The following is a 26,418-nucleotide window of genomic DNA, read 5'->3' on the forward strand; positions in this document are numbered from 1 at the left end:
CAAGTGAGAGAATGAACAGTCCTAACAGCCAAGTTCAGTAGATTTGGGGACACGTTTAAGTCAGTAATTGGTTGGTTTACACAATCCTTAAAATATTTGATTTCACAGATTAAACTCAGCTTAGGTTTTGTTTTTGTTTTTTTGTTTTTGTTCTTAATATTCTAGAGGTGAGAATGTCTAGAGGTCTAGAGATGACTTTCTTTCTGCACGGGGATTAAAAGTTGTCACAGGCATTTACCTAGGGGCACAAGTGATGCCTAGCAAACTGTATTGTACCCAATTGCTAAGAGACACAGCTTTTAGCCCATGCCAAGCTTTCTTGTCTACCAGACCCTACTTCTGGTACAAAGTTCTTCACAGAATGAAAGGCAGAAGTCATCTAAAAATAGACCAGCCCTAAATAGCAGTAGCTTAAGCAAGAAGTGTTTATTTCTTGGTGAAGTCCAAACAGCCGAAGACTTGTAAGATTCTCCAGGTAAGCCATTCAGGTGTCAGAGAAACGTCAATCTTATGTCACGGGGTCTTGTTTGGTATTTGGTATTTAGCATTGCTATTAAGTTGCAAATATTTTCTTCTGTGGTTAATTTATCTTCTGACTTTGTTAAGCCATGGAAGAAACTTTGATTTTTATGAAACCAAAATACATTTTTTTTTTATTATATGGATTCTGAGCTTTACCTAAAATGAACCTACTTTAACTGATTTGGAACAAACGATAATTTAAAATCTTTGACACCATCTTGACTTGGTATATGGTATAAAGTACGAGTCTAATTAAACTTCTTCCCTTTGACTATTCTATTGCCTCACCACGTTGCCTGGAGAGGCTGCCTTGAGAATCAGGACTGGCACTAAGTTTTACTGTATACAAATGGCCTTCATGAAAGCTCATGTTTTTCCTGCCTAAAATGCTAATGCAGCATGCTACTTGGATAGATTTCCCTACAAAGAACACTCAGTGAATTCCAGACACAAGGTAGTAGTGCCCTTTGGTTAACAGCTTATTAAAAGTATTTTGCTTTTAACTTACTGGGAGATTGCATCAGTTCTGTGTGTGTGTTGTCACACTTAGGTTTATACCTTAATATAAGAATTCCTATAACAGAAAATTGTATCTAATATGAAGAGCTATTAGTAAATTAAAAAAAAATAAATTGGGTGTATGTATCCCTGGCTTCCCTGGAACTCAGTATGTAGGTCAGGCTGCCATCTGAGAGATCCACCTGACTAGGCTTCCCCAGTGCTAGGATTAAACACGTGCACCATATCTGTTTCACTATTTTCCCTTCTGAGACAAGGTCTTAAGTAGTCTATCTAGGCTGGCCTCGTGCTTGCTATGTAGTCACAGGTGTTCTAAAACTCCCGATCTTCCGGACGCCATTTCGCAGGTGCTCTGATTAGACCATGCCACCACAATCAGCTCACGTGTAAACTTTGCCCCGAGTCCACTCTACGGCATGTTTCTAACTTGCCTGGAATAGTTTTTATACATGTCTTTATCCATGTAGTTTCAAACATGTGAGCATGTTCTTCAGTTTAAGTGAAAAATAAACATACCAAACTTAGTATGCTGTAATGAGCAATTGGCCAGTACTCCGGTTTGTTGAGATGTCTCATGTAGCCCACACCGGCCTAACTCTCTTGTGGCTAAGAGGGCTTGAATTTCTCTCCCTCCTGTCTCAACTGCCCAAGTACTGTGATTATGGACATGTGCCAGGTACTCAGCTTTCTGCAGAGAATGGATTTTTTTCAGTACATCTCATTTTTCCTATATAAAGCGAGTGCATATACGCAGGGATGTTTTTCCTTCCCCCTGTGGCACTGAATCACAAGAACCACCTCTATTTTGTAGTATCTTTGTAAAGAACAAGTCTTCCACTAGAGCTAATTATTACCTAAGAGGGCTGGGGCTGCTGGGTATCTTAGTGTCTGGGAAACAAGAGTCAAGCCCTCTACCCGAAGTCCAAGATGTCAGAGCTGTGTATTCTCTGTGTGTTCATATTCACCTAGAGGATAGCAGGTTAGCACAAATGAAGCCAAAGAGGAAGGGGATGGCTTACGCTGTCTGGTCATAGGCTTTTAGGGGCATTCATACAAATTTAAGAACAGATTTTTCACTAAATTTCTCAAGAATTCATCATTGTAAGACATCAACTGTTTGAGCATTAGTTTTCTACTAACTGAAGTGCTCTAACTGTGCATGGTCTCAGTCTAATGAGTGGATGTGCTCCAATGTATGAAAGTGTGTGTGTGTGTGTGTGTTCTCAGTCACACTACAAAACAAAGTTGAGTAAACTAACTAGCTTATTTTTGTTAGCTTATACCCAAACTAAGGATTAAAGTATCTTAATGTCTTATAGGACATGACCTAGTTCATAGGGACACTTATTCTCAGTGGATTTAATTTCATATTATGCTGCTTTTAAAGCTTGCACTGAACTATGCCCTGGGTGTTTTACTCATGACATATCTATACTAGAAGCATGCTACCTGTCCTTTCATGCTTCAGGCATTGCAGTGTATTACTGCCTGAAACCATGAGCTGCCCAGAGGCTGATAGATAGTATTTTCTATCACTGTACAGACTAAGACAGGGGATCTCAGTGAATCTGCAGTTTGTTGACTCAGCTCATCTGGCTAGCTGGCTTAGCCAACTATGGCCCTGTTTCTGTTTCTCGAGTATTAGGATTGCAGGAGGCTGCCATACTTGCCAGATTTATATGTGGGTACTCATACTTCTGCAGCAAGCATGTTATGCAGTCATCTCTTTTAGTCTAATTTTAGAGGGGTCCCTTCCTGAACATGGCACTGATACAGCAGCTGCCCAGAAGGTCCCATGGACCCTTCTGTGTCCTCAACAGAAACGGTTTTTCAATAGTCTTCACTATTATAAGCATGTGCCCTTCTTTTTCTTTCTGTGATTGCTAGGGATTTAATTTCAGGTCCTTAAGCTTGTATAAATTCTTTTGTGTGTGTTTGTGAGGGACCCACTTCTCTCGTGAGCCCTTAATTACCATCTGTTGCCCATCTTTCTAAATGGGTTCTAAGTCTATCAAGATACCGACCCTCTTAACTAGATCAAGGAAAACCACCATCCCTGCAGTGTGCCTTATAAATATCAGCATCTTTGAACATGCTGTAGTATGCCAGAGGCCACAGAGCACTGCTGTGATTCCATGATCTTAAGAATGTTTCATGTTTGCCTAACTCCACAATACCTATACATGTGGATTAATCTTCAATAACTTGACACTTTCTTCTCTCTCGATTGTCATCCTCTGACATTAATTTCCTTAAGTCTAACTAGTCATTTTAATTGGTAAATTAAATTTTCATTCTTTAATAGGAAGCACTCACTCCTGGCTGGCACTACAATGTTTCCATGTAATGCTTAAAACATTAAATTTCGAGGTACCTATCAATCTTGAAGGACTCTGCCTTTTAAAAAAAGATGATTCTAATGGCACTAGTTTTTTCTGTTAATAATAAAGATAAATAAAATAAATTTGATCACTATAAAAACAAAAACAAACAAACAAACAAAGCCAGCCATGGAGAGGTACATTCCTTTAAGTCCAGCACTTGTGAGGCAAAGGCAGGCAGATTGAAGCCAGTCTAGTCTACAAAGTGAGTTCCAAGACAGCCAGGGCTACACAGAGAATGTCTGTCTCAAACAAAATTCCCTTCTATTTTAAGCCTTCAAATACAGATTCATGATTACAGAATACGCCGTGGTTCTGTCTTTAAGTAATCCACCTTGGAGATGTGAGAGACCATCCTTAAAATACATACCCTCAGTGGAGCATCTGCACATGAACATATGACAAAGCCACCGGGCATTTGTGGCTAAATGTCCCAATACCATCCAGTAGTTGGCAAGGGCACAAAAAAAACAAAAAAAACAAACAAACAAAAAAACAAACAAACAAAAAAAACCATTTGTATGTAAAACCTTTTGAAACTGTCTTTCATTACTTCAAAACTTGCACTGTGCTTATTAACAACTATTTTAAACCCAGAAACTATTACTTAGGTCCTATACCGCTATCTTTAGGTATTCTTGATTAATTTTACTAAAAAATTTAAAAAACATTCTAAGCCAGAACTTTTTAAAAGTTCTCGTTTCTGTTTCCAGAACCTAAAAGCACAGCAAGCCTCATGAATCTATGCTATCCCATATGGATCGCATGTGTAAGGGTGTAGCAGAAATACCCGCTATCCCATATTGATGGCATGTGTAAGGGTGTAGCAGAAATACCGGCTATCCCATATGGATCGCATGTGTAAGGGTGTAGCAGAAATACCCGCTATCCCATATGGATGGCATGTGTAAGGGTGTAGCAGAAATACCGGCGGTAAACCAGAAAGCACCTGTACAGTCTGTGACAACAGCGCTGGGCCACACCCCTAACTGAAGTCCTGGTCTCAATACCCGTAGCTATTCTAGTCCTCCATCCCCAAGTTCCTGGCTGGGTGTGTCTCCCGCTCTACTCTAGCTCCTCGTTGCCTCTGCTATACCTGTTAACCACTCTACGCCTTCTGCATCTCAGTTTGAAGCATACTATACTAACCACACTTACACACTGATAGTTAATCCCTTCTAGTCCAGTAGTTCTTAACCTTCCTAACGGTCTCTTTATACAGTTCGTGCTGTGGTGACTCCTAACTATAGTTATTTTCGCTGTTAACTTTCATAACTGTAGTTTTGCTATTATTATGAATTGTAGTATAGATATTTTTGGAGAAAGGTTTGCCAAAGGGGTCGGAACCCACAGGTTGAGAACCACTGTGGCAGTCCTTCACACTAAACACCATGTTCCTTATACTTTCTCTTGGGTCATTTCCTCACCAGGCCATCACTGTAACCTTCCTCCTCTCGTGTGGTGAGTCACACAATCTTGGCAAAGCAAGTCCCTTGGTTGAATTCCGCTCCTGTACTCTATGCCTACAGAAAATGCTCCTTCACCCTGATCACCACTATCCCAGGGAACTTCATCTTGGCAACTCCTTCCCAGGCCTACTTCCCCATTCTTCGGACGCACAGCATTTATTTCCTGGTTCCTTTCTCTGCTACCCATTTCCTGGGAAATCTAAAACCAAATTTTTCTGGCCATCCTCCTGCTCCTAAACACCTACCTGCCTGTTCCTTTCAAAATATTCCTAATTCCTCAAGCTCAAAATACATCATCTCCTCTCAAATACTGAGCAGGCAGCATACACCAGCTGATATGGGGCCCCGACACACATACAGCAGAGGACTGCCTGGTCTGGCCTCAGTAAGAGAAGACGCACCTAATCCTCAGGAGACTCGAGGCCCCAGGGAGAGGGGAGGTCTGGTGGGGTGGGGATGGGGTGGGGCCATCCTCTTGGAGATAGGGGAGAAGGAATGGGATGAGGAACTGTGGGAGGCTGAGCCGAGAGAGGGATAATGACTGGACTGTAGAAAAAGGTTAAAGAATAATAACAATAAAATAAAAAAAATCTTCATCTCATGTTTCACAACCAAGCTTTCAGCAAATCTCACTGAGCTTAGCTTCCACTATACATACTGCCTCTAGAGTTACCACCCATGTCCAAGCCAGCATTTTCAGACTACCGTAGGAGCCTCCCAAGTTCACTCCAACTCTCTCGGCCTCCATATGCCAGCTTACTTATCCTGCACCAGACCAGCCACTAGAGTTCCCATTCAAACTATACCTGAGCTTGAGGTATCCCATGGCTCCAGTCTTCTTTCATATAAACAAAGTATTAAGACTCTAAAATTGTACAATCACTGTTGTGGCATGCCTGAATTTTTGGAAGAATTTCATGTTTCACATGCCAATTGAAAAAGTTGCATACATTTTCAAAAGTATATTCTAGATTCTAGAAAATAAAGAGTCAAAATAATTGGCTGCCATGGATATAAACCCATGCTAGCTAGCCCAATTCACACAACTTACCAAATTAGTTACTTATTTAGTACGTGTTTTAAAAATCTAGACATAGAATTAATGTTATCAGTTCATTTTCCTTAAAAATCCTGATGCCAAGACTAAAGAGGAAATTAGCCAAAACTGTCACAATGTCATATATTTGCAATGCTTTCAAAGCCCAACAGTGATTTTTAAAAAGAAATTAAACAACATGCTCTTATTGAATTTTTAAAAATCTATACAATTCAAGCTAATGAAATATTTTATTATACATAGTAAAAGTGGTGTTTTAAAAAAAAAAATTCCAGGCCCAGATGTCTGCAGGAATATGTGAGGAATGGATTCCACTCGAGTATAAGCAGCAGAACTACTGAATGAAACCACAAATCCACCAACTCCTTACAGTCAACGCTAACATTCACCGAGGCGTGAATTCCTGTGGTGGCAGTAGATATATTTTTAAAGTATTACAAACATGCTTATGATGCATAGGAAAATGGAGAACAAAAGATGCAGTTGCATACCATGTGGACTCCCAAATTCCCTAATTTACAACTCGTTAAGAATGACAATATACAAAGAAAGTATTTTAAAATAGTATATGATTCACTGGTGATTTTTTTTTACTCAAATAAATACCAAATTTTGCCATTTTAATGTCACAATGATATTCAGTTTCCAATCCAAGGGGAGGGAGAATCAACTGAGACATGTTCATGAGTTCAGGATTATATATATATTACAATCTGCCTTATAATACACTTGTGGCTTTGTGATAAAAATAACTCAGGAACATATGGAATTCAAGCTAATTTGCATAACTGTCACAAGAAAAAAGCATTAAATGCATTTCTGAAATAAGTATTCTCATTTAATTTCAGAATCTCAAAACAGCAACAGACCTTGGCCTTGTTTTAAAAAAGTTTAGTTAGACACTAAGCTAGCTAAATAACCTTACTGAGAAGGTTTAACGTAACTCGTGTAGAAAATGCTCTCCCTCTAATCTCTACCTTCCATGCTGGAAGAGGTGAAAGGAAAAGGTAGACAATTTCTTTAGCAGCATATATGGCTAAGTCCATCAACCACCTTCACTAGAGTGCCCATTACTGACTGACCCCTCTAAAACTACCTGGGCTAATATCAAAAGCTGCCCCTTTCACGAGCCAACGACAACTTCAGGGTTACAGTAAAGAAGGTACTTTTGAGATATTTCAAACCCTTTAGACATGACCCAGAGGGATCACCTCTTCACTGTAGGAGGAGGAAGAGAGAGAGAGAGAGAGAGAGAGAGAGAGAGAGAGAGAGAGAGAGAGAGAGAGAGAGACTTGGAAAGGAGGAACAGAGTAAGATACTTATCTAAACTCATGTCCAACCCCCTGAACAAAGGAAATGGAACAGGTTATTAGCTAAGCTCTGTGCTCTAACCACACTACTTAATTACAGTGATCTTAGATGCGACAGCCCACCTCACTGGGCAGCTGTCAGCTCAGAATACTTTTGCAATAATTTTTGTAACGCGAAGACACTAAAACAATCTGCTCATGCAATTTTCATTTATGCATTCTGCATCTCTTTGCCAATCTTGTAGCTAAGGATCTTGTTCCAGTCGATCTTAGTACGTGTCACTGGCAACTGTCGACGTAAGGCTTTGAAGGTAGTGTCCGACATCGTCTGATAATTCTCACTGATGGCAGTCTACAAAAAACAGTGGTTAGATGTTTAAAGTAAATCAAGGAAACAACTACTCACAACACAGGGCATTTTCAGAATACTCTTCAAGCAGCGCATCTCACTGTTTAACAGTGAAATGAAAAACCACAAAATGGACTTAAAAGCTGTTTTAAAATAGCTATCAAACTTAAGACCCATCCCTCAGTGAACAGATACCTTAGAAAATCATACCTGGTATTCATTTTCTGCAGCTTCTACAATCTTTATAAATTCTTTTGCTGTTTGCACCTCATTCTGAAATAAAATTAAAAAAAAAAAAGGAAAATTAAATCTCTCTATTTTTTAATTAGTTTTTTTCTCCAGGGCTGGAATTGAACTAAGGGCCTTATACATGTTTAAAAAGCATTTCCACTAACCCACTATTTTTAAAGCCATTTAGCTCTTACTACAGCTAGGCATGGTAGTGCATACCTGTAATCCCAGCACTTGGGGTGCAGAGGCAAAGACAGATGGCTCTCTATGAATTCAAGGTCAGCTTGATCTATATAGTGAGTTCAAGAGAGCCAAAGCTACATAATGAGACCCTGTCTTGAAAATAAATCCTAGGAACTAAGTAACACCATTAATTCTAGCCCTGAGGTAGCTAAAACCCTCTTCTGGTGTCTACAAGAACCCATGTCAAAAGGTGTCATTTTTCTCCTTTGGTGGTAGCATTTGGTCCAATGTAACCATAAACTTTTTAAAAGTCAATACCTCTGTAAAATTAATATTTACATTATACTAGTACTTTTATATACAAGTACAAGTATCTACAGGAAAATGTTACTGCTGATTACACTATTAGTATATTTGGAGTAGTAAAAAAAATTGACAAGGAAATAGACGCAAAGACAAAAGAACGTGGAAAACTTTGAGAAAGAAAATTCAAATACAAAAGTTCTTGAATTTGAAGGAATTTAAAATATTTAGTATTGTTTAAAAGTTAGGTATAGGGGCTGGTGGATGGCTCAGCAGGTAAGAGCACCTACTGCTCTTCCGAAGGTCCAGAGTTCAAATCCCAGCAACCACATGGTGGCTCACAACCATCCGTAACAAGATCTGACTCCTCTTCTGGAGTGTCTGAAGACAGCTACAGTGAACTTATATATAATAAATAAATAATTAAATAAATAAATAAATAAATCTTAAAGCACATATAGAAGAAATAAATGAATACAGTAAGACAGTATAGCAGCTTTGTTTTGCAAATGACTCTGTAAGAAAGCTGGAAAGACATCACACAGAAAGGTAAAAAGAGAGCCAGATGGAATGGCACCTGCCTTTAATCCCAGTACTTGGGAGGCAAAGGAAGATGGAGCTCTGTGAGTTTGAGGCCAGCTTGGTCTACAAAGCAAGTTCCAGGTCAACCAGGGAGTTTATAGAGAAACTGTGTCTCAAAAACCAAAAACAAACAAATAAACAAAAAAACCAAAAAAGGTGAAATTATTACAAATGACATGATCCCAGACATGCATCTAGAATATAGTAAAAGCACAAATAAGCAGTTAAGAAATTGCCAACAGGGGCTATAGAGATGGCTCAGCTTGGCTCCCCAGAGCATGTGGGTTCTAGTCCCAGCAAACATGGTAGGAAGCTCAACAACCATTTTTAACTTCAGTTGCAGGGGATCCAAGGCCCTCTTGCGGCCTCTACAGGCACAATGTGCACATGTTGTACATAGGAATACAAACCAGCAAAACACACGTACACATAAATGTAACTAAATTTAAAAACATAATAATTAAAGGCAATGAATCTGAACATATATCAACCCTCTTAACCCTAAAAAGAAAATGGCCAATAAAAACACTGAGGGTCAATCTAAGTAATTATCGGGGAGATGGAAAAACAGACTTGATACAACTGAAGTTAACTGGGAAGAGGGAACTCAACTGAGAACTGCCTCTATCAGATTAGCCCTTGGACATGTCTCTGGGGCATTTTCTTGATTATCAAGACGAATGTGGGAGGGACCTGCCCATTGTGTGCAGTACCCCTGGGCATGTGTTTCTGAGCTAAATAAAAAAAAAAAAAAAAGCAAGCTGGGGAAGCCATGGAAATAAGTAAGAGGCATTCCTTCATGGTCTCTGCCTCAGTACCAGTTATGGCTTTGAATTCCTGCCCTGAATTCTCTAGCTGATGGTGTGATGGTTTGAGTAAGAATGGCCCTCCCAGGATCCGATGTGAGTCCTCGAGGGGCCTTAGTTGGTGCTTGTCTGGGGAAGATTAGAGGTATGTTCTTCCCAGTACAAGTGTCATCACTGGAAGTGAGCTCTGAGGTCTCAAAGGACAGGGGCCATTACCAGTGTACTTTCTTCCTATTGGTGCATGAATGTGTCCTCTCAGCTGCTGTTCCAGGGTCATCCCTACCATGCCTGCTGCCTTCTGCCACGACAGTGATCGAATCCTAACCCTCTGTAACTGGAAGCTCCTCCTAAACTCCTCTTCTGTCTGCAAGTTGCCTGGGTCGTGGTGTTTTATCACAGACACAGAAAAGTACCTAAGATGAAAGGACTATAAAATATAACATGAAATAAACTCTTTCCTCTCCAGGTTGCTTTTTGGTCATGGTATTTTATCACTGGAGCAGATAAACCTAAGACAAAGAGCTGCAATCAAAACACCAACTTTCAGTAAGGATGTAGAAAATATGGAGCCTTCATCTCCCACTATTAAAACTCTAAAATGGTAGTCACACTGGGAAACAATATGACAATAATTCAAAATACTACACATTCCTATAGATAACAGCCATTCTTATGCATGACAACAACAAAAAAACTGAAAAAGGTCTATACAAAAATAGTGCATGAATGTTCAAAACAATCTAGAGAGCAGAATAGCTAATGGTGACTGGTGAGTGGATGACGGTGTACAACCACAAAATGGAATATTACTGGACAACAAAAGGGACTAAAACCATTAACAGAAGACAATGATCAAAACTATTAAATGGAAAAGCCAGTATCAAAACTCACTACTGACTGTTCATCTGAAATGTTCATAAGACAAATCCTGGTAAAGTCACAATACCCTCAAACTTTACAGTTTAAAAGCATGAACTGCATGTGAACTACCTCTTAAAGCTGCCCAAAATGCACACAACTGCAATTCCTCAACAACTTTAACCTACTTGAAAACTCTTCAATCTGAAGTCACCTGTAAAGTTGCTGTTTTAGGAAACATTGTTATTTTATGTTCACCGAGGAACTAGTTACTTACAGACACTGTGAGGGAATCCTGTATATCTTTATGACTCACTAGCTGGACATTACCATCTTCATAATAATGAACCTGATAGAGAAAGAAAATAAAGCAACATTACAGCAATGTTTCCTTACATCAACAAAAAGAAAAGCCTCATGACCAAGGAAGGCAGTGGATAGATGAAAATGGTTATCTGGGCTTAACAGTTATCCCAGCATAATGGCTGCCTGCTTGCTTCTAGGTTCCACCGCCATGAATTCACCCTCTGAAGCCATAAGCAGAGATGACCTTTTTCATCTATTAACTGCCTTCCTTGGTCATGAGGGTCTTTTCACAGGTCTCTTACATCAACAAACATTACTACAACTTTATCTTGACCTCAGAGTTTTCTGGTGAGCTCAAGAACTCTAGCAGCCTTAAGTCTAGAGACTATATATTCCTGCGCTGTATCTTCACATACACAGAAATTGTCACTGTTTGATATTTTACCTCACAGTCATTCTACTGATGTCCAAACCTGAGATGTCTAAAATTGGTCTAATATTCTCTTCCAAACATTGCTTCTTTGTATATTTCTACCAACCATTTCCCCAAAACTTAGAAATGAGTTTACTCAAGTAGTAAGTGACTCATTACTATAATTATGATATATACACTTACATGTATCTCTATACAATATTATAGATACATGACTTTTAAAAAGACCAGGTTCCTGACCTTGTATTCCAACACAAGCACATTAGCAGATTCTCTCCAAGGAATGAAAAGGGCTCTGAGATAAAGGAAGGGCTGTGGTATTTATAGCTGCACTACACAGGAACCAGGGAAAAGGAAATAGTTGTAGAAATAAATACATAGGTATTTTTGGGCCTTGAAGGTCATACAAATATTTCTGGTTTGGACCACAAAATGTTAAAACTTGAAAGTGACAAATAAGGGGGAGGGAGAAGAGGGAAGGGGGGAGGGGGGAGGGGATTTTCAGAGGGGAAACCAGGAAAGGGTAAATAAAGAAACGTAAATAAAGAAAATATCTAATAAAAAAAGACAAAGAAAACAAAAATCCTATGGAACAAAAAAAATTAACAAAAAACTTTAAAAAAAGTGACAAATACAGATTTAAAATTTTAAATTATCTGTGGTAAAGGCAATGTGAAGAATACATTAGGGAACAAGGTGGTGGTTTGAATAGAGTAGTCTCAATAGGCCTTATATATTTGCATGCTTGGACCTCGGTGAAACTTTTGGGATGTGGCCTTGTTGGAGGAACTGTGCCACTGGGGAAGCCTTTGGAGTGTTAATAACCCTCACTCCTCCCAGCCAGCGCCTGTGGTGATGAATTAGGACGTAAGCTCTTCTATCCCAGCATAATGGCTGCCTGCTTGCTGCTAGGCTCCACCGCCATGGATTCACCCTCTGAAACCATAAGCACAGATAACTGTTTTCATCTATCAACTGCCTTGCTTGGTCATGAGGGTCTTTTCACAGCAACAGAAAAGTGAGAAAGACAGGGAGTAAACTAGTTTAACAAATCAAGCTGCAAAAGAGCCAGGCCCCAAAGGCAGAACTAGGACACAGTGGTCCAACCAGAGGGGCCATTTTAGAAAGTGATGTACCTGTCCAGGTCAATGCTACTGAGGCCAAACTGAAGAGGAAAACATCAACAACAGCTATCGTCCACTGACTCCTCTGCGTCTAACTATTTTACCCATGAACTAATTCTCAAATAATATAAAAAGTAATCTAAAATCTTTTCAACAGTTTAGATTTTAGATAAAGAAATAAAGTTTAAAAAAAACAGTTTAGTTTTTAGATAAAGAAATAAAGAGGAGATCAAATTTCCTGCAGTCACACAAACAAGAACTGGCTAGAATTCAAACCCATGAAATCTGATTTCAAACTTCATGGTCTCAACTTCTAGTCTTAGGTCCCTAAATGAACAGGCATGAAAACATATTAAGATAACAGAGTAAACTAGACGACACATCTTCAGCACTGGCTCGTTTTAACTCCTTAGAGCTTTTAGCATAAACAGCTTTTACAATGGGTCACACTGTGATGAGTGAACCCAAACAAAGCCCAGCCAGCACATTCTTTTGACTCATGCAGTGTATTAGGATTCAAACAAGCACTTACCTATACCAAATGTTCTATGTAAATATTGCAATTTACATTAAGACCCAAAGAGTTCAATACTAGTGCATTTCATTCAGAGTTATTTTAAAGCCATACGGAATATTGTAAGATATGTATATAATTATGTTTCACCCAACTCCACTCATGTCAGATCACAGAACACATTCAACGCAAATGCTTAGTTGAACAAACTGTATGAAGAGGAGACCAAATGGCAGCATCTAATTTTAGCTCTACTCTAGAAACTGTCAGCTATCCTCGTGGACTTTTAGTGACTAGGGAATGAAGTGCTAGGTTATTTAAAAGACTTAAAAAGAGCACTACTTGTTTCCCCATCACCCTAAAAGAAAATCTACAGAGGTTATGATGTACTAGGAAAGTATAAGCTGCTTAATCATGTGTTAGTCGAGAACCATCTAGAGATCAGTAAATAATCTTTTTCATACCTGAATTTTCAAAATGCCAACCACCTGTGTGGTGGAAGGAGTGACTGTAAACTTCCACTCTGACCTCCAACGACCATTCCTTAAAAATAAAAACAGCAGCTGTAAATAAGGGTAGGGAGAATAATTTGAATCAATATTGTTTCAGGTTTAAATGTAATGTTACAGTGTAAAAGAGAACAGAAGAAAGATAATGGGCACAGATTTTATAACCACTGAAATATTTAAGAGATTCAAAGTTTAGCTGTAAGACACATTAAAATTTTACCCAAGAAAAACATACATAATGAATATAATGAATATAATTTTTAAAATACAAGTCAAAACTAAGTAATATAAGACTTGTCTTAATAATTATGTATGTATGTATGTATGTATGTATGTATGTATGTATTTTTGTGTGTATGTATGTGTATATACCATGTACCACCTCATGCCCGTGAAGGTCAGAGGACAATCTGTAGGAATTGCTTTCTCGTCTGTGGTCCAGAAGACACAATTAGAGCATCAGACTTGGCAAGTAGGTGGCTTTACCTGCTGATTCATCATCTTACTGGCCCTAAAGCAACTTCCCAACACAGACACCCCTGAGACAGGGTCTGGCTATCCTGGAACTATGTGACTAGGCTGGCCTCAAACTCACAGAAATCCATCTCCCTCTGCATCCCAAGTTGTGGGACCTACACCTAGATGCTCTAAAACACACTTAAGAGAGAGTTTTAAACTACTTTTTGTATGTTTGAGTAGGGAGGGTACAAATGTCTTCAGGGTTGGACCTAGGAGGCACCCATCCTGTTTTTTGAGACACCATCTCCCACTGACTAAGAGCTCCCCAAGTATCCTCAAGGGTCTACCACCAGATTCTGCCTCCCCAGCTCTGAGAGTGCAGCAAGGCCCCTCTGTTGGAGATCAAACTCAGGTCCTCATGAGTTACCAACTGAGACCCTTAAATGATTTCTTTAAGAAATAACTGAATGTTTGAACTATCATGGCATTTCCCCAAACACAAATGGAGCTGTTTAATATTGGCCAAATGACACAAAGTAACAACAGATAATCCTAGTTAGGTTTTGCTATCTGGAAAGGGTTGGATATAGCTGCCTTTTCCAACATCGGGTTTAAGTTTTCACACAAAAAGCACCATTTTCAAAAATGTTTTTGGTATAGGTATACAAATTATCACATTCACAGTAGAAAATTAGGAAACAATACACAATTGGTTTGCGTTTTTATTCTATTTTTCTGAAACTTTGCATAGATATCTTTTTAGCCATTTTTCCTGTCATGTACATTAATGACATTCTAGTATACAAATTAAAGGCTTTCAGCTTTAAAGAGTCAGATAATGTATCATTTGACTCCTGCTTACTATCAAATTATTTCCGGGTTTCTTACCCCATGAAAAAATTCTGTATAATGAGAAAATCTTCATAGCTATAGTTAACACAGATCACCTGAGAACAATTAAGGAAATACAAGATAATTTAATGAGTAACATGTCTTTAAGTGGCACATTCACAAAAGCTTGCTGGAAAGGAATCTAAAGCCCATCATTTTTGTTTTATATTTCCAAAAAAGTTATTTCTTTTATTTAAGCACTACACCAAAAAAAAAATACTGAGTCCTAAATACATGCATTACTCTGGGAATACATATATACATACATATGTATATATGATATATACATATCATTGACTATGCAAAGAAAAAATAAATTCCATAATGGTACCATAAGTTGAGAGGTTCAAAAGGTTCTTCAAAAAGGCATCACTAAACTGAGTAATATACCCTCCACTCAATAGAGGAAATAGCCAACAGTTTCTAGTTTTCATGGAAATTCTATAGCCCTCTTTTTTATTAATCCTATAATTGCAAGTATGTTTCTTCAACTAATATTTATTAAGCTCCTTAGAATTTTATGATTCACAAATGAAGAGATGGTTTAAAGTGAAGTCTAAGAAATTCTTTTAAGACTAGCCTTCTCTTCTGTTTTTGAGACAGGGTCTTACCAGGAGCCTAGGTAGGCTGCCATCTTGCAATCTTCCTACTTGGCTTCCTGAGTGCTGAGATTACAGTTACCCACTACTAAGCCCAGCCTAAAATTAATTTGTTTTTACTAAGTGAAAATCATTTTTAGCTTCAAAGTTACAGTATTCACAGTGGTGGCTTACAAAGGAAGTCACTATGTAAAGTGAAATGAGTCTAGAAAGCCCAAGAGATTGAATTAATTTCATGTACAGTAAAACTCCAGGGACCTTTATTTTTGAAAGCTAGTACTAAGTCTCCCCAAAGATTTGTAAGTAAAACTTATTAAGAATTTTTCTTTGACAGTTGATTTATTATGTATTTCCTGGCACAAATATATAAACCATGATTTTCCAAAGCGTTATTGGCTTAGGATTATGGAGATAAGATAAAGAAACCTCTGTATGCCACTATCTTTAGGAGGCTGTAGTCAGTCATTTAGGCATGTTTAGATACAGGTGGTGGATCTGCATCCCTCCAAATATTTTTGGTTAGCCTTTCATATAACCTGGCATTGATTTTTGACATGACAAAGCAGTGAACATCCTAGGTTAGAGACTAACTGGTCTAACTGGGGTTACTGACACTGAATAACTTTACTCTCAAGAGTACCCTGATCACCTTAGTGAGTCAAAACTTTATATACTTAAAATTTAAACTTTTCTATCAGGTTTACTGATACTCAGCATGTATTAACAAAAAGGTGGCCAAAACTTTCAGTTTAAACTAATAAACATCTTAGAGACCTTAGAATTTTCTGATATACAGATTCAGAATAAAATTGAACAATTTCCTAAACATCTGATAAAAGAACATGGGGAACACGGGTTTTTGTACAAACAACTGGTATGTATGCAGTTAGCATGATTGTAAGTCTACCTTCTCACACTGTCCAACAAAACAATGTCCACAAAAATAAATAAATAAATAAATAAATAAATAAATAAACAGAATTCCACCTAACCTAAAGTTCCCAAATTCAAAGAAGACTCCTGGTTCTTAGTTTTTTCACTGCTCTGTCCTCCCCTCTTGAGTAAGATTCAGGAGCACCCCATTTTCAGAGTGAGCAGATGGGGTGCCGCCTGGTCTGTTTTCGAGCACACATGCTTGCTGAGGTTGCTGCCAGTTCCCTTCCCAAATCACTGTGCTCTCCCACACTCTCTGGTGAATGCCATCGGTTTACTGCACTCGAATGCCTCAGATGAGCACTATGAAGCAAGTATCTTCAAACTCTCCAAGGGCAGCAGTTTTAGTTATCAAGTTTATATTGCTCTTAGTAACATAGTCACACACAGAAGGTACAGTCTGAGTTAAATAAACACTGAAGAATATTAAACACTGTTAAAATTAAGTGCACAAAACTTTAACTTACCAAAAGTTTTTTGCTTGAAACTGATGGCTTTCTATGCATGCAATAATGGTTTGCTGCCCATCTACTTTTTTGCCATACACCTTAATTGGCAAAGAAAACAAGGACAATAGTGAGTTTAGTTAAAGCCAAACAATGTCACCCTTTAAGTATCTGTAAGATACCATAGAAAGTGGGCATAAACTATGATATGTAGTAATTTTAGGCAGGATAGGTAAACAGAACCAAGACCACCTGGCTTCAAAGTCTTTCTCAGATGCCTAGACTCTACCCTAATTAAGTAATCCTCATCTCTGAAAGATTCCAAGCAGAGGATTTTTCTGGGTCTTATCTGCATTTCCAAAGATCACTATGGCGATGGAGAAGACCAAACTCAGGTGCTAAAGAGCCTATCTGGATCCAAACAGTCTTGGCAAAGTTCAAAAACAAAAACCATTTAGTTATACTATAATATTTCATTCTGAAAAAGTAGGTTAAATCAATGAACAAATAACATTAAAACAACAGGAAATTAAACACAAAATGATTCTCTAAGATTTTTATAACTAAATAAAAGTTAACTTAAGCTGAATATGGACAGATGTCTAAAGAATGTACCATCATAACCTTTAATCCAGTGTCTATCTGAATTTAACATACAATTCCTTTACCATTTGGGGCTATCATAATATATTTTTTAGAAAGATAAATATTCTTGAAAGAAAAAAGTTAGATGCTATAAGCTGGTATTTCTATATTACTGTTAGTCTCAAGGAATTATATAAACGGGCACATCCGTATAAGAAACAGCAGGGAAGAACTGCCCACTGATGACTCACAGTGCAGACCCCATTCGGATAATGCTCTTTTACATAAGCTCGCAGTGCAGTTTCTACTGAAGTTCTCCAGGATTCAATGGCATTTTCTGCTTCGTAGGGCCTTGGATCAGTTGCTTCCTTTCTTAAATGATCAAATTTGAAACAGATTCTGTTTTTTGGATCCAAAAATTTTCCATTTCCCAAGTCTCCATGTTCTGTTATCAAAACCTTCAATTTTCAAATAAATTTAGGAAAAAATATTAACATGGACATACAGTAATAAACACTTGCTTAAGACCCTTCCCAAAACTGTACAATTATACTGAAACAACTGCTTAAACTAAACTGTGAAAATATATTTTAAAAGAGTAGGCCACAAGGATACTGAGGGTATTCTCAATTAGTATATATTAGTGTATCTCTTCAGACAATTTTTGGATATTGAGTGGGGAAAAAATTATTTCCTACTATACAGTGTTAGAGGTGACTATCCACTACCCACTCAAAGAGGCAGCTTACTATTTCTGATAGCAGTCATGAGTCCTTACAAACCGAGACCCTACCCATCTGATGGCTTTCACCCAATGAGGCAGCTCTTTAGCCCTGATTTGTTTGGCACCGTCTTTCTGTTCCCCAAATGTGCTTGTTTCTTAAAAACTAATCACTACTACTTAACTTCCAAAACTTTAAAACATAATTTATGCATTTAAGAAATATATGAGTAGACTATTTTGTATCTTACTAAACAAACAAACAAACAAACAAACACCTTTCTCCTCCTGTAGCTGTCTACAAGACTTTCCCATCCGTTTGATAGAAATCGTGCTGACCATATAGCATGTAGGTCTTTCAAAAATGTTTTGGCCATAAAAATGCCACATTAGATAAATATGAACACACCTATCTACTTACACACACACACACACACACACACACACACGGTTTGTGGGCCATTGTTTTGAAAGAATGATAAAAGTGCATATACAAGCATTTTATGAACTTTGTTGGGTTGGCCCAGAGCTTTGGCACGGTGTGGACCCCGCCTCACTGGGGAAATGGAAGTTGAGCATTCTTTTCTTCTTAGAAGTTGGCTAAACCCTTGACTCAACAGAATTTGACCACAGCCTCATGCGATCCTAATAGCCAAAGGACCCCTCTTCCTTCTCCTTAATGCTCTCTTGCTTCTCTCTGCCCAACTAAAAGCACCCTATAAAACCTCAAGCTCCTTTGTGGCAGGCTGCATCCCCTTCACTTGGAGACAAGCCAGTAGACTGTACCCTGAAGTTTTACCTTTTAGTCAGAGCAGGCTAGGTGGTCTGGCTTTCTCCTTAATCCAAACATACCTGACATTTTCTGTACATAAACATCTATGGAAACCCCTCAAAGTCTACTAGCTATCTCTCACTATCCTCTTTAATAGTTGCATTACATCCCAAGATGTTAATAGTGTAATTTAATCCACAAATCTATTACTGGTATGTCACCTCTTTATTTACAATTGTGTTCTGGAGAAGGGGAAAGCACCATTAAAAATGGTGAAGTTTTGTTGTAGATCCTTATCATTGTTCTTATTTATAATGGCTACTTTTAAAAATTGATGTGAGACACAGCAAATGATATCAGAGGACAGCTGCTGAGAGTCAAGTCATTCATTCCACTGCGGGTTCCAGGGATCAAAATCAGGTCATCAGGCTTGCACAACAGTGCCTGTACCCAAGACCATCTCACTGGCCCTTACTTGTTACTATCTTTCAAGTTTTTAAACATGTGTTCATGTGAAAAATTAGTAGACACCACTTTTTAAAGGTTTTTGGTTTTAAGTATTAAAATTATGCTACCTTGTTAATGACTTTAGCAGCTATTAAACGTTTTTAAAAGATATATTCACTAATGCAGCAATTTTCTTCTAGGGATTTATCTAAAGAAAACCACTGTCAATGTTACCAGGACTACAATGTCACTTGATGGAGTACTGCTTGTAATGGTAACTAATTAAATCTCTGGAGAAATGAAACAGTAACTAGTGTGCAATTATGTGCATGCATGAGTATGCCTGTTGATGTGAATGCAGGTGCCCATGGAACCAAAAGAGGGCATTAGAACCAACCACTACACCTGACTTTCTGATAGTACTACTTACAAAAATAAAAATGACCATTTCTGGTTTTTTGTCATTAAATGCCTTCAATTAAAATGAGTAATGTTACACCATCTTACAATTCTTTCAGGATACATTTTTATAAACGAAACAAAGAGCAGTGTGGTTTGCTGTTTTATGAAACATACCTGATCTTCATAGCCTTCAATTTTTACTGGTGTAAACTGGTCCAGGTTATACTGTGCAAATGCACTAAAAGAGAAAAAGGCCAATTACTTAAAATTGTAGTAATGTTTTAAATAATCACTTGCCAGTTAATCTATACATGTGTGGTTGATAAAACTGTAACTATTTTACCTATCTTTTATTAACTACAGTTAAAATACAGATATGGCTGTTTTAAAAACCAAGTAATGATATGCATCTTTTAACGTGGTAAATAAAACATAACCAGTAAATACATGCCATGGCTTCTTATATAAGAACCTGAAAGCAATGATTATAAATATATAATGCAGATATACAACTATTTAAGAAATTATTAATAAACAACTAGGTACCGTGATACTCAAGCAGTTCCTATTGTCAAAGGTCTTTTAGTTGAATACACAAGAGAATACATAAAGAGATTATCAAGTAGTAGTAAAAAATAGGAAGTAACATTTGAGAATTACTAATACATTTTTCAAGGAATTAAACTATTCAGGCAAAAGAAAAAAGAACACTCTAGAATAATTTCATGAATGTGATACTAAGAAAAAGAAAGTGGGAGATGGTTCAGGGGAGATGGCTTAATGGGTGTTTATTGAGCATGCACGAGGACCTACATTCAGATCTCTAGGAACCTAGTAAAAGATAGACCACCGAATTTCTGTAATCCCAACGCTAGGAGAGAGAAGCAGGCTAACGCCAGGGTCAACTGGGCAGTAGGTCTAACCAAAAGACCGAGCTTCAGTTGCAGTACAACACCCTGACTCAAAACATAAGGTGGAGAGCAAGAGAGACAGAGACCCCCATGTCAATCTCAGGCTTCCGCACATGCACACATTTAAATAAATAAATAAATGAACACACAAACAAAAAAGAGAAAGCATTGGGAGGAAAGCGAGATAATGGGGAAAAAAGAATGTTTTAAGTAGGAGCATAGAAGTGGTCCAATGTCACAGAAGAACCAACCAGCTGCTCATCAGTATTTACTGAGTTGAACTAGAAGGTTTTTAAAAACTGTTTATTATCATTGTGCTTGTATGTGATGAGGCTTGTGAGGCTGTAAGTTTGGGGGTTATAGGACAACTTTAGAGCTGGTTCTCTCTGTCCCTGTACATGGGTTCAGGAGACTGGACTCAGGTCATTAGGCTTGCATTGCTGGGTAGCAAGTACCATTACCCACTAAGCCATCTCACCAAACCCTGAATGGTCTTTGAAGACAGAATGAGTATTTTGAGAGGCAAGGCAGTTCTAGAGGTGTCTCTAAAGAATAATGTGGCAGTAGTACATACAATGAGTCATGCAGTGTGATGACTGGAAACAGAAAAGTGGCAAGACTATGATAAAAACCCACAGCAGAAACTCAGCTAATAGTGACGAGACAGACTCAAGAAGGTCTCTCTAATGAGTGAAGAATATACTTACTAGGTAATTATTTATATATGTGTAGCAAAAACCCAATGTATGAAAAATTATATACAGAACAAAATTGTATTCTATTAAATTGATACCATTCTATGATATACACTCAGTCCTTGCTTTCTACCTGGTTCAAGTAGGGCTTTATGACCAGAGCTAAGTAAAGCACGCTACCTGGCCTGAAAGCTTCTGGGGTCTGCTGTCTCCACCTCCCACTTCTCACCAGAGGAGCATTGGGACTGCAGATGTGTGCTGCAGCATCTGGCTGCTGTCTGGATTCAGGATCTGAACTCTGACCCTCATGCTCCCGTGGCTCATGTTTACCCACTTTTTGTTCAAAAGTATTTCAGAAGACACGGAACCAGATTAATTCTAAGGCCAATCACTGGCTTAAAAGTGTATCTCTGCATTTCACGTACCTTGACATGAGTTCCAATGGTACCAAATGAACATTTAGTTTGAGAAACTATACAAAGAACATGAGTGATGCTATATAGTATATAAGACAGTGGCAAACGGAAAAGAGAATTTCATTTCACACTTATCCCTAACTCCCCCTGGGATTTCTCAGTCTAATACACATAGCTGTCCAAACTTTAACTGTATTTCAGAAACTCTTATGCCACGAATTAGTGCTTCATTATCGCTTTTACAACCTCTTTTCTCTCCCAGTCATCTTAGCTATGGAGATATACGATACTTACTGTGCGGCTCCTTCCCTGAGAAGATTATCATTATTAAGCAATAATCGAACATCTGCAAAACAATATTGTTTTATATATTACTTTTTTCTGTTTGAATACTGTAAGGAATATAGTTTGTTTTAGTTATACATTAATACCTCCCATACAAGCATGATCAAAATTTTCTAATGACCAAACTATCCATAAATATGCACCAAGGGACTACAGAGATGGCTCAGTGGCTAAGAGCACTGACTGCTCTTCTAGAGGTCCTGAGTTCAATTCCCAGCAACCACATGGTGGCTCACTTTTGTAGATTTAGTTTATTGTTTGCATTAAGTTATTTGGGAATTTCATGAGAATCTCACGTGAGACACTGAAGCTCCTTGCCCCCAGGTGGTTCTGGTTGGTAAATAAAGTTGCCGGCAGCTAATGGCTGGGCAGGAAGACAAAGGCAGGACTTTAGGATTTACAGGCAAGGGGACTGAAGCAGAATCACCATTGCGGGGAAGAGAAGATGCAGGTTTAAATGCTGTAGAAGACAGAGTATCAATCATTTAAGAGCCATGGAAGAGCAGCCCTAGGCCACCATTGGGTCTACGGTAGCAAATATGGAATATAGATTTTAGTAAGTAGTAATTCAGATTCAGAAGTATTGGAGGGGAGGCATTAACAATGTGGAAGTTTGGGAATGGCCCAACCATTGAGCCGTTTAAGGCACATTAAATGTATGGTGTGTGTGTGTGTCTTTTAATCAAAAATCCAAAGCAGCAACAGTTCACAACCATATGTGATGGGACCCGATGTCCTCTTCTGGTGTCTGAAGACAGCTAAGTGTACTCACATAAATACAATAAAGAAAAAAAGAAAAAAATGTGCACCACAGTATTTTACAAATCTATTTTGGTTATGCAACATAAGAGGGAATTTAGAATAAAAGAGGTCAGTTAAATAGCTGCTGCAGGCAGATATATGCAGCATCTCTAAAGAACTAAGGACAAGCCACACCACAAAAATGGTCTGATACAATTTCCAGAAAACACTTAGGACTGTGTGTGCTTCTTAGTTTGACAACACATTCACTGATTTCCAATGAGTTTGCTCTGTAGAAAACAAATCATAACTTGGTCTGTGACCAGGGGCAAGGACAAGCTTTCTGTCCTTCCACACTCTTGCAAGGAGGGAACAGATAAATATTACCACCTTTACTGAATTTTGGTACTTTTCATGTACTTATAAATAAAACAAGACAGTTCTCACAAGATACATCAAGTCTTGGTGTTACCATCATGGGGGCTCAGGAGGGCCCAGATGGAACTGTCCTTGCCGTGGGAGCCTGACAACCTGAGCTGGATCCTCAGAACACAGGGTGGAAGGAGAAAACCAACTCATGCGATGTTGTCCTTTACACAATTATACACACATACACACACACACACACAAATAATAAAATAATGTTTTTAAAGGTAGTTTAAAGACTTACCATTAAAAACCTCATTAAATTCTCCAGGAGGGGCGTGAATGATGAATTTTGCTGCTATACGAACCTAAGACAGAAATGAAGATATAAATATTACAAAGATATAAAATGACAAAACCCCAATCAATATTACACAAATTTCAAAGTTCTACTGTAAATGATTTTAAAGTATATAACATCTCTACACTCAAATACAAGTTTGCTATTACTATTTTAATCATTTAATATACTTAAACTATACAGGCTAAAGGAAGGTAAAACATCTAATGTATTAATACAATCAAGAATTTAAAACTGTTTATAGGTAAATATTTTCTCACAATTTTACTTCTTTTAAACAAAAGAAATTCAAGAAGACCATATGTGAGAAAAGATGCAATTAAGTAGATATACTGATCACAGGTGATTTACTCAAAACTAGGCACAGGGCATGCAAACATTCCAAAATACAGAAGACTCTCAACTTCTGGTCCCAAACACTTAGAATCTTTATCCAAATACAAAACTTCATTAGCAAACACATCCAAACTACCAAAAGTACTCTGAAGGCTTAACAGAAAAACAAACAAAAACAAAAAACTAAGCAAAATGTTTGAATGGATACTTCCCCTAATATGATAAGCACAAGACAGAAAGATATGCAAAAAAGCACGCTCAGTATTCTTCATTAGAATATTGATAAAGAAATCAGGAAATACAACTCCGTGCAAAACAGAAAGGCCAAGATAAAAGGGTTGTTGGTCCAGGCTCAGGACAGCTGCAGGACCCTACAATACTTATAGGAATGTAAGGTTGTACGCTGTACAACCTACATGGAAAATATTTAGCACTTCTTATAAAGTTAGGCAAATATCCTAAAATACAATAATATCATTCTAAATTATGACATACACACACACACACACACACACACACACACACAAAATTCTACATCCACACCAAAACTTACTCAAAATTGTTCAAACTGGAAATAATTTACAACCCAAACTTCCACTGGACAAATAAACTGTGATTCAGCTGTATAACGTAATTACTTAGCAATAAATAGGAGCTACTGATAGAGGAAACAACTTGAATTAATGGTAAAGTACTTACTGGAAAGAAAAGAGAAACTCAAAAGGTTAGTGCCACTCTTTAAGACTATGCATAGAACATTCAACCATAGTAATATGCTTTTTAACTAATATTGGGATTGCACATCCAATAACCCAATTTTTAAATAGTTAAAGATATTGTTAAATCAAAAGCATTTAATTCACTTTACCTATCAAACCCCAACACTTGCCACACACAATATACTATAGTGTCCAAGTGTTCAGCTTAATGTCTCCATGGTTAATTGGAAGGTAGGAATCACAGTCTCAAAGGCATATCATACCATATACACTTAGCCCAGGATAAGAACTAAATTCAGTATCTGAAAAATGGTTTTCACTAAATGTGTACTACCTTTGCACCATCAAAAAGGTAAAAACTGTGAATGATCCCTCTCGAGTAGGTTGTCTCTATAGCAAAGGAGACTGGGTAACAGTTGCCAGGAGTTCTGGGATGTGTGGGAAAGGGAATGACTAGAGGGAAAAAAGGGAGAAAATGAGGGAGTTTGAGGGTGATGGAACTATACCATGTCCAGATTTTCATAGTGGGCTCATTACTTTATACATATGCTAAAAGTCTTAAGGAATATACTTTTATTGCATGCCCATTTTGAAAATAAAACTAGGTTTCTTCTAAAATGTCTGAGAGTATTATTAAAAGGTACATTATATAGGCAGGATGTGTCTGAAATTTCCTTCTAAATATTTACACCCATCAATCAACACTGCTATCAGTTTTAGTCAGGAAAGCTTCATTTTTTTGTATTCTGGTTTTGCTGTGGGTGACTTTTACTGCAGAGATTCATAAATGTCCAAAGTACTGAGCGTTACCGTTGAACGCAAGCTCTAAAAGGAACATCTGTATCATTCCCTCCAAGGCTCAAAGAACACCGAAGAAGGGAGAGAAATATGTAAGAGCGAGGAGTGGAATGTTGTAGACCACTGTTCTTCAGGCATGCCTGGTCACTATACTTTCGAAGTCCCAAGTAGCTGTGTTACCTGGCAAGAGCTACATAAAACCGAGCCTGCAAACATTCCATCATAGACAAGAGAGAGAAGTTAAGGAGGCCTCAGTCCTCCCTGGGCATCTGAGGGATAGAAATTACTTGATTACTGATAAAGCTGTTTAGCTTTGTGGGACCCAAGTCATTAAAGTAATAGGTACAACATGTACCCTGACGAGATTGGATGAGGAAGTAATGATTGCTTTCAAAAGATAGGAGAGGGGAAGGAGTACACGCAGGCACACACAGAGAGGGAGGTGGGGAGGAGGGGAGGGACTATAGTCTGAGTTATAGGACCAAAGAATTGGTGCTGACTCTTACCTGTTCTGCTTGTCTGAGACCTAGCTGATGTGCCTCCTACTAGAGCACCCCCTTTCCAAGCAGCACCGCCTAAATCCTTCTCTGCGCCTTGTTCATTCCTCTTTGCCTTACACTGAGAATTGTTTTAAGAACTGTTTTTACTATGAATTCTTATGCTGTGCAGATCACCTGTTTTGGGCATGGCCTCTAGGATCATACTCAGCTCGGTAAATAGTCCATAAATATTGTCTAGTTAGATAGATTATGTTTCAAAACAATTAATAGAACCTAACATTTATTGAACACTTGAAAGTTATAATGGACACTCATTCCCAAGTCTTCAACTTAGCAACACCTAAGGAATGCCAGCAACTCTGTTTGCTGGGGTTTTCTAAGGATACACAGCCAACAGGATACAGAGAGATACATAATAAATGCATTATGGGAATTGGCTCTTATAGTTATGGAGGCTTAAAAGTCTTACATTCTAATATTTAGGAGCAAAGGGAACCAGATGTTTTGGTGGAGAAGAGA

General features: G+C 38.0%; 1 protein-coding gene across 1 annotated transcript in view; it reads right to left on the reverse strand.

Moving 5' to 3' along the window:
• Positions 1-6,057: 6,057 nt before the first annotated feature.
• The window catches only part of Capza2 (capping actin protein of muscle Z-line subunit alpha 2), a 29,107-nt gene continuing 8,746 nt past the window's right edge, over positions 6,058-26,418 (reverse strand). Inside the window, exons 2-10 of the mRNA XM_021164471.3 lie at positions 23,490-23,553; positions 22,028-22,079; positions 19,886-19,949; positions 17,621-17,827; positions 16,806-16,885; positions 13,412-13,490; positions 10,848-10,919; positions 7,818-7,880; positions 6,058-7,610 (exon numbers count right to left, since the gene is read on the reverse strand). Coding sequence (XP_021020130.1) covers positions 7,470-7,610; positions 7,818-7,880; positions 10,848-10,919; positions 13,412-13,490; positions 16,806-16,885; positions 17,621-17,827; positions 19,886-19,949; positions 22,028-22,079; positions 23,490-23,553 — 822 coding nt within the window. The 3' untranslated portion in view covers positions 6,058-7,469. The remainder of the gene's footprint in view (positions 7,611-7,817; positions 7,881-10,847; positions 10,920-13,411; positions 13,491-16,805; positions 16,886-17,620; positions 17,828-19,885; positions 19,950-22,027; positions 22,080-23,489; positions 23,554-26,418) is intronic.

The sequence above is a fragment of the Mus caroli genome, unplaced genomic scaffold (assembly GCF_978045245.1).
Source record: "Mus caroli unplaced genomic scaffold, Mus_caroli_1 scaffold_7, whole genome shotgun sequence".
Taxonomy (NCBI): domain Eukaryota; kingdom Metazoa; phylum Chordata; class Mammalia; order Rodentia; family Muridae; genus Mus; species Mus caroli.